Below are 14586 nucleotides of genomic sequence, written 5' to 3'. Positions count from 1 at the left end.
TCACAAGCAGAAAGGCTTTTCAAAGACTTAGTAAGCTTTTAAACGTTGTGCTGATTGTCATCAGTTGTTCATGCTACACAATCATTGGCTTATTCACCAGCTGCGTGGCTAGCAGCTGACTAGTCACATCCAATCAGAATAATGCAGGTACACAGTGTGGCTACCATATAACCGCTGTTACCCTGCTGATACGCGCACACCACATTGTTTTCTGCTGCAGCTCCCTCTATTATCCTTCCCTCCCATCATCCACCTTTTATGCATTTTTTTGGTATTGTTAATTTAACTAAGATGTAATATTCATAGATGTATTTAATTAATCTTCTAGTAGAATCATTGTTGCTGATCAGATTCTTTGAGAGCTCTCTCAAAGTGCAAAGCTTTTTTTGTGCCAAATCTGTCACTTAGCTATAAATGATAAATTCCCTGACATCTCTGACAGATGAACTTTTCTTTCTTATTTCAATTAGTAAGCAGTAGTTACAAATGTCTGTACGTAAAGAAAGAGATGTGCTAGTCCTCACAACTTGCAGAGACCCCAGGCTTGACTCACGGGTTCATTGGTGGGAAGCCGGTGAGGGGTCATCTTCGTGTCGCTGTATTAGCAACTCTCTTGGGAGATAGTGTGAACCTCCAGGTGTTAGTTCATCCCAGTGAAGCTCTTTGCAGACGACACCCTCCCAAAGCTAACAGTAGAGTTAGCAGTTCCAAGAACTTTAGTGCGGAAGGAATTGAGCATATCAAAATTGGTAGAAAACGGGGGGTTTTAAAAAGAGTTAAGACATAGGTAGTATGGAGGGAGTTTCAAATTTGACATAGAAAATAACTGCACAGTATGCAGTTACAGTATGAATACTTTGCAGTGACAGTGATAGTGAAATGATGTGAGATCCTGATGAAAGAGTATATTGACTAAAACCTCCCAAGAATGTCTACATCATAAACCTGACAAAAGCCTGTGACAGCTACTTATTTTCAATGGTTTACTCAAAGTGATTTTATTGTTCTCATGTGCAGACACTAAGTGATAAAAAACTGATAGCATGTAGAGACAAGACGGAAGATAATAAGTAGGAAGATGTAAGCCAGATGAGTTATGGGAATTTGGGGATGGGTTTTTTCTATCTAGTTCTTGTTGGCCAAACACATTTGACTTGTTAGTTTTTAGGTTTTTGGAGGAATTTGTTGAAGTTGCTTTGGTTTGGTTACTTAAAGCCAAAAAAGAAAACTTGTTTCAGTCATGGCTCTCTACAGGAAGTAGCATGTTGAATACACAAAGATTTTTTATGGCCTTTAATTGAGAGGATAGCTCGAAGAAGGGGTGATTCCAGGATCAGACCTTTAGGGGGGCTCAGCCCCTAATGAGAATGTGACACGCAGCTAGCTACTGAACACCTTTTTTTACACTATTAACACTATGATGGAACTAAACCTGACACTTTATAAGTCACAGTGATAACGACCAATTTGACACAATGTTCTAACATTCAGCAATTTTAGTGGCTTACGTTTCAATTTGGGTTCTAAACTTTCCACCACACTGCTGCTCTCTTCTGACAGATTAGATAGAGACTCAGCCAAAGGCAGGAGTCTGGCACAACCACCTCCGATTGGCCAAAACTACGTTTCTGTTGACCCTTTTTCTTGACAGGGTTACTACTGCTGTACACAGGGAACATACTACTGCTACTGCTGTACACAGGGAACATACTACCACTACTGGGTTACAGGTGCATAGCAGGATATTAAACCTGTTTCAAGCCCTTTGAACCTGCGGGTCGGATTCAAACCTGGGCCGCTGCCAAGGGCTCAGCCTACATGGGGCGCACACTCTACTGGGGGAGCTAGAGATCGGGGGGTCACGTCCCCCTTGTCCCCAGTGGAAATTACGGCAGGTTGTTATGGTGACAACACACATCAGGTCCGTAAACTAGCTTGAGAACTCCGTTTGGGCCTACCGTACACACTAAGCTGGCGTTATCCTTTTGTCTGTCTCTTGTTGAAGCAATTAAATCCAGCAATCCTCAATTCCTCTTTAGCAGCAAGGCAATAGACATTGCACAAAAAGAAGCCTCTCCATGCTTCGTACTACTCAATCGCTCGTTTTTTGCAAAACCTCAACTCAGTGAGTCTGTGACTTGCTGCAAGTCGATGTATACGGAACATTATGCAGAAGTTAGCCTGCTATAAGTCATAGTTCTTTGCAGTGGTAACGGTAAGCATAAAAATGGCCACCGTCCTGACCGTCCTGCTATGTTGATACGTACTACTCTCATTCTATTTCTATGGTTACAACCATTGTCTAGCCAATGAGCATCACAGGAAATGACACATCTATCTCTGGCTATAGACCATCATCTTCTACCACTAACTATTTACTGTATCATGTATCTTTTCTTTTAAACAAACATCCAATGTGAGCAGACCTTTCCTGTTTTCGACACTAAATTATAACCACTTTCTTAAACCTGTACATCCAGGTACACCGGAGTCGCTGGAGGAGAAGGAGCACCAACTTTCCACCATGATTGGTCAGCTGATCAGTCTGAGGGAGCAGCTCCTCTCGGCCCATGATGAGCAGAAAAAGATGGCCGCCTCACAGTTGGAGAAGCAGAGACAACAGATGGAGCTGGCCAGACAGCAGCAGGAGCAGGTAGGGAGGGTCTGGATGTGTTGTGGGGAGAGTGGTGTTGTTGGTGTTACTGTAATAGTTCATAATTCCCTCAGTCCTTTGAGGTATTATAACATTTTAGTCACTAACTTGATTGCTGAGATGTGGGGATGCAAGGCCAACAGGGTGAAGAACATGTGCACTCAGACGATCGGTTGAATAAACATCTGGCAAATTTATTTAGAAAAAAAAAATCCCTTAATTGCAATGGCTTCTTAGGACCTGAAAAGTGATGTTCCCTTTTTTGTAAATTGTTTAGGCCTATAAAGGTTAAAGAAAGGCTTGTTAAAGAAACATCATTTTGTGAACCAGCATTTACCTATTTTCTACACATTTTGTAACCCCTTAGTTTTGTCACACTCCCTCCATTGGTTTAGATGGACGGTTCAAATATCATCATAACTGAAAGTAATGACAGCCAAAACTTTCACGATAAGTTGTCAAGTAAAAAAAATAATTAAAAAAAATAAAATATTCTTAGAATGTGTGTTTTTGTGTGTGTTTGTTATATTTTTGTGTGTGGCTTCAAACGCTGTCGAAAAAGTTACAGATGCTGATGCACGTCTTCAGGTGTCAGACATAGAAAAATGAATGTGTGAAAGAGAGAGAGGGAGAGCCTAAGCAAAGAGGTGTTTAGGTGAGCTGCTCTTTGTTTTCGCTGTTTGCCGACACGTTACTGTAGTTCGACACACGACAGGCTCTGTTTGGACAAGTCCACATCTCCCATCACAACACATTCCACCTTTCACAGCTTTACAAAAGAGCGGGGAAGATGGAGAGAGTGAAAAGAAAGACAGATTCCAATTTCAGCCAGTCATTTGGCTGTTGAGACTTGATAGGATAATGCCCTACAGACAAACCCTGAGAAATCTGCCTTTAATGAAATATGACATGTGTGCAAATGGGGCGCCGCCTCCCATTCAGCAGCCTGTAATTACATTTCAGAATAAATATACTAAACGACTCCTCAAGAAAAAAGAGAGCTAGCTGCTTTACTTTTTTGACACAGAGTGGGCGGGATCAAATAGTTGACATGCTGCCCCTTTAAGGATTTTAACCTCACGCGACTGGCCGGTCCCAGCTGCCCCTCACTCGATGACACCTGTCCCCGTATCATTTGACTTCAGATGTTTTTTATTAGACAATCTTACATCAAAACAACAGACGAAGATGAGCGTTGATGGGTGTGTGGGGGGTTCCAGAGGCATGCTGGGTGTTGTTAGTTGGCCTAGTAAACATGTCAATCTCACAGATTCAGTGTCAGTTAAGAGATTTGTTCAGAAACTCTCCACTCTGAAAAAAAAAATCTTGATCTTGAGTGCAGCACGGCCATTAACCTGCAGCACCAAACGTCAGACTCATTTTTCAGTGTTGTTGAATCTTGTTGCTATTTTTTTTTAATATAGCTCACATGCATTCTCTTCTGGTATTTCTCACTCTCCCACTCGATATTAAAACTCATTGTTTGCATTTTACCAATTTTTACCACAAAATGACCCAGTAGAATGGTTTCTTGCAACAATCATACGCTGTTCACCATATGGAGTTTTATTCCTATCTTTATTCAAAAGCACATTCTTTACATTTGAGAGCATTTCTCATTGATTTTATCTTCAGATTTTGGAATAATTTCCAAAATCTGAATGTAAAGTCGATGATACATGCTCTCAAATTGAAAGAATCCTCTCTCCATACTCCATAAACATCATTGATGTGGTAAATAAAACAGCGTAATGGGGATACACACAGAATTCTGTGTGCATGCACCCTTTCTTAAAATAATCAGATTTTTCACCCAGATGTTTTAATTTTATTTTTTATTGAAATAGTAAAGCAGATTTTCTCCCATTGAAGAAAGGAAACACAAACGTTTGCCAGATTTTCAAAGCAAAACAAAACTTCATCGTATTCTTCATCTTCTCAGAATTATGGAAGAAATTATGGTTTCATTAAAATGATCTTTTTGTGTGTGTGTGCGCCCAGATTGCCAGACAACAGCAGCAGCTCCTGCAGCAGCAGCACAAGATAAACATTCTCCAACAACAGATCCAGGTTAGTTTCCAACTACCAACTCACTCTCTCTCACACACACACACACACACACACACACACACACACACACACACACACACACACACACACACACACACACACCCCTTGTTTCTTCCCCATCGTCTCTTGTTTTCTGTGTCCATCTTTGGACGCTGTTAATGTCTCCTCTTTTGTCCTCCGCCTGGATGATCTAAATGTTCATTTTCCTCCTGTTCCAATATTATTGAGTCACGTGTGATTGGAAAACAACAATAACGTGAGAGGTTGTGACCTTTTCTTTTGTTTTGCCTGCTATTGAGAGGTATGACAGTTGCACCACGTCAGCCTTGCATTTATACGGAGGCATGCAGACACACACACACACACACACACACACACACACACACACACATGGTGACCCAGTAATTGCCCTGGTTATGGCCAGATCATTTACTGTTGCATTGATCAGTCAGCGATCAATATCCCAACATCCTCTAGGCTTCCTCCTACTCTCTCTTTCTTCAGTTGTCTATTTATCAACATGTTTCCTCTCTTCACCCCGACATGCACTCCTCTCTCTGTCTGTTTCAATCAGACGTTTTATGTTCCTCTCAGCTCACGTTATGCCTCTGCTGTTTCTTGTACCGTGTAAATACTGCAGCTTTCATAAATCGAGCCCATAACAATGAATTGCAAAAAAAAAAAAGAATGCAGAAAACATGCAGATAAAATATATCACTTGCTGTTTCATTCACACTTCTTATTTATCCCGGATTCTATTTGTTTCCTTTTTTTCTTCCCTCTATCATTCCTACATCTGTTACATCGTGCCACCTGATGCACTGAGACTTATGATCTGTGTGCACTCTAGGCTACCGTGTATACATACAAACTCACCAAGAAATTCCCACCAGGTGCGAGCTAAATTCTGGTAAATTTGCGCACTGCGGCTGATAGCCATGTGGGAAGTTAACCAGCTTGTATTTCTTTTTTTTTTTAAGTGGTTGGATTGCTGCTGAATTAAATCGGCTTGTGAGATAATCTCAATCTACTTTCCGCTGTGACTGGTTTAGTCCCGTCCCGTACCCCTTTTACCCCCCAGTGGTCCTGAGCTTTGGATCTCCCTGTGCTCCGGAGGTGTGATCTAGTTAACGAGAGCCTGTGTTTTATTCTCTCTTCTTTTTTTTTTTTTTTTATTACGAGTCCCCACCCCTGGATCTTAATGAAGCTCGGATCGGACTTCATTAGGCCTCCGAGCCCCAGGGGAGAGCGAGACCATAAAAACCAGCTCCTACTCTGATCCTCTTCCACGCTGTGAAGCATGGATACTGTGTCATGTTTGGTTTTGAGGATGAAAGACATGCAGAAAGTAGCGCTTGAGAGCAGCATGTTGAACTTTAAAAGCATCTGCTGTAAATTCAGGTGAAACATACTCCACATATTCCAATCTGTTTTTCCACACTTATTTTCTATGTTGAATTTAAATCAAAATGGCCAGAATTACTTAAATCAGCTAAACTAAAATCAGTTTAGTGAAGGTACAGAAATGAATGCACAAAAGAGACCAAAAAAAAAATTTGTTTTCATTGAAAAGTTGCTAAATTATATGCATCACAGCTGGGTGTGCAGCAACATCTCGTTATTTTTAAAACAATGGCATTTCTTGGTGAACAAACCCAGTTTAGTAAGAAGCATATGGTCTATCTACTGTACAGAGGTTTACAATTATTATGGCTAAGCTCCAAGGCTTATTCACTGGAGTACGGGCTGTTTACACTGTGTCGGATGTGTGTTGGCTTTAAACACACAGGCAGCGCTGCACTGGTCTGTTTCCACTTATCAAATCCAGACCTGAGCTCCTCTCAGGCCAATACTCTGAGGAGCTGACCAAATGCTACTGTTTCAGCTGAAAAGAATAGGCCTTAGTGTGGTAAAGGCACTTTTTAGAGGTGCCGGTTGTTGTTTATATCTTAATTTGAAAAACTAAATGTTGTCCAGATGGACAAACTAAGAACCCAAAAAATGTTTTTGCTAGATAAGTGGAACAGTTGCAACTCCTTGATGTGTTCAGCGTACACATGCCAGCTGTTGCATCATCACGGCAAATAAAGTTAACCGACTTTCAGTGATTCATTAGCATAAATTGTATGACTTATTATACAGTGTTATCTGTTTCTGATTTATGAACGGAGACAATAAAATCCCAGTGGGGAGCTGTTTTCAGCCCATTTTTCCAGTTCTGCCTCTCATCATTCCTTCTTTCTCCTTTTTACGTGGATGGTGTCAGTGTGTTTGTCAGTATGGTGCGATGTTGTAGAATGGGGTGGGGGGGGAGAGATGCTGTAGTTCAAAGTAACCCAGGTTTCCTGTCATGTGGTTTTAAATGGTGTGGAGAGTCAGCGGGGGATGTCCACGGGTTAAAGAAACGCTTCCGAAGGCCCCATTCTGATAGATATGGTTACACACACACACATACAGATACACATGTACACCCAAACATGTGAAGAAACACACTGAACAGCTGATATTTATACATAAAATGTACATACATGCATGCAAGCTCACACATATATGTACTTGCACATAAACAGGCATCTGATATTAACTTAAAGTACAGTCAGCTGATATTACTGCATAAACGCACACATGGACAGTTCATATACATTCCCCTGATCACAAACACACAAAAACACACATAGACACGTGCAAAAACACACACACACACACACACACACACACACACACACACACACACACACACACACACACACACACACACACACACACACACATACAGACACACACATACTTACACACAGGGGTGGTGGGCCCTTTGTGTGCCGTAGGCAGAGTGGCCCAGCCCAGCCTGTTGGCTGACAGGCATGTGTCTTTGTTAAGTCAGTTCCTATAATGGCTCTCATATGTGGCCCATTTCCTTCGGGCCCACAAAGGCACAGGCCCTAACCGCACCGCCCAGGCCTTAGCTAACAGGCTAATTAATGACTGCAAAGCTGCACTCCTCCTTCTCCTCCTCCTCCTCCTCCTCCTCCTCCCTCTCTCTGTTCTTCGTTTATAACTCCTCTGTCTCCTCCTTTGCCTGCCCTCCTCCTCTTCTGTCTTTGAGTTCTTGTTGTTTTACGATTGTTTTTACTTTTTAATTTATTTTGTATTATCTTCTACCGCGGATGATGTAGTCAGCAGCCTGTTCCATATGTAGAATATGCTGTCCCCTGTTGAAACACCATTAGCCCACTGTTGTTGGTGTTTACATTGGGACTAATTAAGGTACAGATATGGTTTTAACCAACATTCATACTCTTAAGTTTTTGACACAGAATTTACGGTGCGTGACAGCGAAATGAGTTTCAAATGCAGTCATTTATAGTCAAGAAAAATCTGACGTTTATTTTTGAGTCATAATACAAGACAGAAGGAAAGGCTTTACAGAGAGAAAGATACTGTAAAGTTTTTACAGTACAGTCCTTCTTTCATCACTGCTAGTCTTCTTATCAATAAAGCACTGCCGTAAGGGAGGTTGTGAATAGTCTGGGTTAAGACAAACAGGCACAAACACAATAATACACACACACACACACACACACACACACACACACACACACACACACACACACACACACACACACATATGCATACGAACTAATGGAGCAGGCAAATGGCAGTTAGAAAGACAGGCAGCACCTACGTCAGCATATACAGCTTCAGACACAATGACTCGGAAAGCCATGGAAGGCCCATAACGTCAATTGGACTCACCAGCTATGGAGAATAGCTAACTTTTGACTTTACAATGGCTCTCACTCCAGTGTATTAACCTGTGTGCTATGGAAAAAAGCATACAGTAATCCTGTGTGCTTCACCTAAAATCACCTCTTCATTGTGCTCACATGGGAGTAGCGAGATGGTGGAAGAACAAACAATGTAATTATGTGTAGGTATATTGTGTTCTTATAACTAGATTAAACTAAATCTGACAACTATGGGGCAAAGGGACAACAAACTAAAAGAGTTCAGGCTTGGTTTACCATTAGCTTATCAAGTTGTTATGGCTAACATGTTATGCTATAGCTTGTGTTTAACTCCTGAGAAAAAATGTGTCTTTAAAAAGCTAGATGCTCTCTTCAGTAGCTACTTGTTTAAAGCAACACTATGTAACTTTTAACTGCAGCTGTAGTTCAAATGTGACAACCCGTAGGGGGACCGAAGCGGGAAAAGTTACATAGTGTTGCTTTAACGTTACTTCATCTTTCTGCTGTTTCAAGCTAAGCAGGTAGCCTTGTTTGAGCTTGTTTGCCGAAAACAGCTGCCTACAGTTTTATATAAGAACAGTGATACTTGACTATACAGTCTATACACTGGCTGGAGAACCAAAACAATGAACCAAAAGTGACTGGAAGCAGCAAGAAAGTGGCAAAAAAAAACAGCTACCACACAAGTACGACCAACTGTTGAAGAGCTTCACAGTTGGCCGTACTTGTGTTATCAATTTAAACTGAATCAATATCATATTGCTCATTGGAGAATTAATTTAAATACATATTGTAATAGACAATAGCAGTCGATTTAGAGAGAAAGAGAGAATTATTCAGAACAACAAAAAATTGAAAGAACCAGTTGGATTTTGCAGGCCTCCATCGTGCCAAATCATGCTTCCAGAGGTCACTCCTTCTCAAACACATTGACATACAGCCACACCACATACATACTCATTGCCCTCTAACCCTGCTGGCCGTACACAAGAGGACCATTAATTCTAAGTGTGTGTCTGCATGTGTACACATGTTCCCTGTGCCTAGGTGTGTATGTCGATGTGTCTGGTGGGCAGTTAGAGGAAGGGGGCCTTGTGTTTTCTTAGGGGCTGAGCAGAGCGGGGGCCCCCACAGCACCACCTTCCCCAGTCCATTCATCCAGCACCCCCCCCTCTCCCCCCCTCCCCTTGGTAAAAGAAGATCTTTGTGTGTTTGCGCTAGTGAAGCAGCCCCAGTCAGTCCCAGTGTTCCCAAAGGAATACAATGAATGGGAGCATTTTGTCCCACTCTATAACTTCCACCCCTCCTCCCCATTCCCCTACTTCTCTCTTCTTCTTCTTTTTTTTTTAGCTACTCGGACAGACAGACTCGTTTTTATTCTTCATTCTCTTTTCTCCGTGTCACAAGACGTGGGACAGCTTGTGTCTGGGTGTGTGCATGGGAAAAGTACCCTGAACTTTCAGTGTGTGTCTGTGTGTGTGTGTGTGTGTGTGTGTGTGTGTGTGTGTGTGTGTGTGTCTGTGTGTGTGTGTGTGTGTGTGTGTGTGTGTGTGTGTGTGTGTGATGAGGGCCTCCCAAGCTATCAGGCTTTTTGGAGTGTGACCTAAACAACCATGTCTGAAAAACCGGTCAGGTGATGAACACATGTAACTGCACACTTACCAAACAATGCTAACGTGTGTTAGTACACACATACATAAGCACACACACACACACACACACACACACACACACACACACACACACACACACACACACACACACACACACACACACACACACACACACACACACACACAACTTAATTGTAACCTTGACCCTAAAACCAAGTCTTAAGCCTCAAACAGCACTTTGATTAAGTGAAGAACAAAATATTGGAAAAGTCCTCACAAGGTCTAAAACTCTTGTTGGTCCTCATAAATATTCAAAACCAAGACCACACATACACAAGCTGTACACACTTTTCTTTTAAGGGTCCTCAGTTGACTGCATAAATTTTTTTGAGCCACAACGTTTTTCTAAAGTCAAATAATTTGAGTTCACAAAATATTTCCCCTCCAAAGAAGTCAACTTTAAATTTGTTCTCACAAGGACAGAATATAAACACACAAACACAGGACCGGTCATCTCAGCAGTTATGGTCATAATGGATATGTTTGCAGTTGCATGATTTACTGTATGATCAACATAAGTGTAACATATCTAACGCATCACTTTATGTAGTGCTTGCAAAATAAGAGCAGTACTCTAGATGGGCATTTGCACATAATAAAAAACCTTTTTTGTTGGCTTTTTCAAATATTTAACAGTGATGATGATGATGATGATGATGATGTTTCCTTAACCAGGTAGTTTTAGTTAACCATGCTGTACTTTCCAAGAGAGGATATTGAAGGAATAAAATGAAAGAGATGTTGAAGCTGAACATTTAAACACATTGCCACTGAGCGTAATTGTGGTATTTTCTAGAAATCATCTGATATTGAAGTTCTGTCTTGTGAGTGGGTTGCATTCTAGTTATTTTTATGATCCATCTATTTTTTTTTTTTTTTTGATTAGCTGTTTCATCTATCGAATGTCAAAAAAACAGTGGAGGAAAAAGCCCATCACAAGTCCCCAGAGCCCAAAATAACACCATTAAGTTAATTGTATTGTCTGACCAACAGTCCAAAACACTAAGATATTCAATAAACAATTATTTAAAACAGTGGAAAGCAGTAATCATCACATATGTGAAGCTGGAACCAGCAGCTTTATGCTTGCTAAATGCTTTACACGAATAATCGATTGTCAAATTGCTTGTCGATTAATTTTCTGTTCTTCTTCTTCTGATCTTTTCATTGATGGACTTCAGCCAACACATGCAAGTCAAGGATGGTCCTGTTCATCTCTCTCTCCCTCTCTCTCTCTCTCTCTCTCTCTCTCTCTCTCTCTCTCTCTATTTAGTCATGCTCTTTGAACCTCCCTACCACAAACCCTTCCAACCTCTCTCACACACTCCATATACATCCCAGAGGACGGTCATCTAATTCAACCACATAACCCTGCAGTACAAATGCAAAGCAATACTGTAACCACACAACATGCTGACGCTGTAAATATAGGAGGACAGTGGGAGGGGTCAGGGTGGTTAATGAATTGGTAGTAAAGGAGACAAATGGAGGTCGATGGCATTGAATGGAGGTAAGGAAAGAAATGGAGAGAGAAAGAGAGGTGTCAACAAACGTTCATCTGAAAGTGAAACACATTAAAGAAAAAGAAGAAATGAGAGCAGAGAGCGACAAGACAAGTTTGAAGAGGAGATGTGAAATAAGAAGAAAGGGTAAAGAGAGAATAGGAGAGAAGTAGAAACAGGAGTACGAAATGGATAATGACAGACAGAAAGACAGACAGAGAGAAAGACAAGAAAAGGAGACATGAGAGGGAAAGAGACAAACAATTTTACAAGACAGAAAAAAATTAAAGGAACGCAGAGATGGAAGGGAAGAGAATGAGACAGTCTAACGAGATATAGAGAAGCCAAGATAATAGTGTGGTTAGCTGAAAATTTATGAAATACAGAGGAGGAAGTAAGAGGCTTATTATTAATCTTAACTAATCTAAAAATAAATTCAATGGAAAGCACAAAAAATGGAAAGAGAAAGCTATAGAGAAGAAGAAAAAGGGAGACTGTCAAGAATAGAAACAATAATAAACATTCAGAAGTGATGACTGAGAGAAACAAAAATTATTCTCAAAAGAAGAAACATAGGAGAGAAAAGAGGAGCCAAATCAAATCAAGAAAACATGCTACAGATTTAGAGAAAATGGGAGAAAAGAGGTGGACAGTTGCACGTACAGTTGTAAAACTGGCATTATATAAAAAAATGTCTGTACAGATAATCCACAAAGACATTGAGATACAGCAACACAAATGCATTTTTTAACAAAGAATGTCCCCAAAGAGTGCCCTGCCCAAAATGTCATTCCTTTTGCTTATATTTTTTCAGCAAGCATAGAAATATGACATACAAGCTAGGATAAAAAAACAAGTAATCCAAAGAGGCCTATTATGGCATTTTTCCATTACATGGTACCTGTTCGACTCACCTCGACTCTACTCGCCTTTTTTGGTTTTCCATTACGAAAAAAAGTACCTGGTACCTGCTAACAGGTACTTTTTTTAGTATCACCTGCATCCAGGTTCCAAGCGAGCTGAGCCGATACCAAAAGGTGACTTGAAAACTACTGATTGGTCAGAGAGAATCGTCACTAATCACTGCGTCATCATTGCTAGCGACAGCCATAGACAGTATATAAACTGGACCAACAGATCCCGGTGCTCTGGACGGAGACCAGTGAAGGATATTAGAAGCACTTTTCCGGTGAGCGCTGAGCGTTACTGCGAAGCCTCCAACTGAGAGAGACGACGTAGATGTGACGTGAGCAACCTGTCTGAAAGTTGTAAGTCTTCTGGTAGCTGTGCCAAAAGAAATCTCAATCATTCCCAATTTTGCAGAGACGGAGAGTGTAGGTATATGTAAGGAGATAACATGGGCACAGGCTAATTGCTAACTAAAATGCTAGTTAACATTAGTAATTAAACTTAAACAGCTAATGTAAGTCGAAATTGCCTGTGAGCTTCTCCTGTACTATACGGTAATTCCTCTACTATGCAACAGTAAGTTGCGTGGTTATGACATGGCTACGGAGCCATAACGTGAGGTACAAGGTAATGGAGCCTTTTATACATTGTTGTGTTTCTTTAGAAATACAAAGTCTTTAAACGCTTCAGCTGTAAAGTTATTCGCTGTCAAAGTGACGTCAAAATGAATGGCAGTCAATGGAATGCTAATGGCGGGTGAGTGCTTGTTAGCATCAAAATGGCGCCATAGGAGGTACGGGTTGTTGACAGACACTTACCCCCTTGGCGACAGACCGGGGTGTCCTGAACAAACCCGCCATTTTTGAATAGTTTAGCCAGCGGCTGCCTCCAGCTTCTTCTGAAACTAAATTTGTCTTCTGGCTGTGGCAACAGCCACATGCTGAGAATCAAAAACAACACACCCTCGACGTTCTGTGTGTGTGTCACGTTAGGTCACGGCAGTTTCCTGCGGCGTCGCTATGATGACCAGCCACGCTTGCCTCAGGCATGAGGCAGTACTAAATCTGCAATGGAAAATGAAGGACGGGGCACCGCGGCCGAGTCGAGTCGAGCTGAGTAGAGTCGAGCAGGTAACATGTAATGGAAAAAACGCCATTAGTCAATCCTTTTGTTTCAAATAGTTTGAAAACACCTAATTTGCATTTCATTGTAATGCCTTTAACATGTGTGAAGATCTGCAAAATGTAATGAGCGAGAAGAAGAAAACAGGAAGCAAAGCAAAACGGAGAGACAGACAGAGAGAAAGACAAGAAAAGGAGACATGAGAGGGAAAGAGACAAACAATTTACGAGACAGAAAAATGTAAAGAAAAGTACGAGATAAAGGGAGAGATGGAAGGGAAGAGAGTGAGACAGTGCAGTGGTTAAGTACAGCCAGACCTAATAGATTCCCGCAGGCTCATCTTTGATATGCTCTCCTCGGTTCGAGCCCTCAGAGCCTTAACTCAGTCGAACCCACAGTTTTTAAGAGTCTTTCAAGCCGACATGAAAGGCAGCTGTTAGCCTCTCTGTTGTTTTAAAGGCATTTTGTTTCACATTTTTACACTTGTCTCTCAAGAATGTGCATCTTTATTTGTTGTTTGGTCTCTGTTCTTTAACTCTTGTCTCTCTAACCCTGCTGATCATTTCATCCTTGGAGTGTAGGTGTTTGTCTTTTTACTGCATATGAGCTGTTTGGTTTTTGTCAGCAGAATTTGTAAATCGTGACCATCTCTTTTTCCTAATCTTTCCCTCTTAACATTTATTCACTCTTTTCCCTTTTTTATTTTACACTCATTGTTTCTTTCTTCTGTGCTTCTTCGCTTCACTCTTTCTTTTCTCTTTTTGACTTTAAGCCTTTTGCGTTATTTCTTCCTCCATCTTTTCCTTTTTCTTTTATCGCATGACAGTCCTTTCTTTCTATCCTTTCATTTATTTCTAGTTTCATTTTTCTTTTTTGTGTATTGTGTGTGATTTGTGCATGTTTGCAGCATT

General features: G+C 41.0%; 1 protein-coding gene across 7 annotated transcripts in view; it reads left to right on the top strand.

Moving 5' to 3' along the window:
- LOC144521904 (transcription factor SOX-6-like) overlaps positions 1-14586 on the top strand; it is a 118276-nt gene that overhangs the window by 71376 nt on the left and 32314 nt on the right. For 6 of the 7 annotated variants that reach the window (XM_078256564.1, XM_078256563.1, XM_078256561.1 and 3 more), the window contains 3 exons: positions 2481-2653; positions 4655-4723; positions 13546-13683. In XM_078256564.1, the coding sequence (XP_078112690.1) occupies positions 2481-2653; positions 4655-4723; positions 13546-13683 (380 nt within the window). The remainder of the gene's footprint in view (positions 1-2480; positions 2654-4654; positions 4724-13545; positions 13684-14586) is intronic. The other variant, XM_078256565.1, reaches the window with a different exon arrangement.

This window comes from Sander vitreus, chromosome 8 (genome assembly GCF_031162955.1).
Source record: "Sander vitreus isolate 19-12246 chromosome 8, sanVit1, whole genome shotgun sequence".
NCBI classification, from domain to species: domain Eukaryota; kingdom Metazoa; phylum Chordata; class Actinopteri; order Perciformes; family Percidae; genus Sander; species Sander vitreus.
The sequence above is the reverse complement of the archived record's forward strand: the minus strand, read 5'-3'. Positions and strand labels throughout refer to the sequence as shown.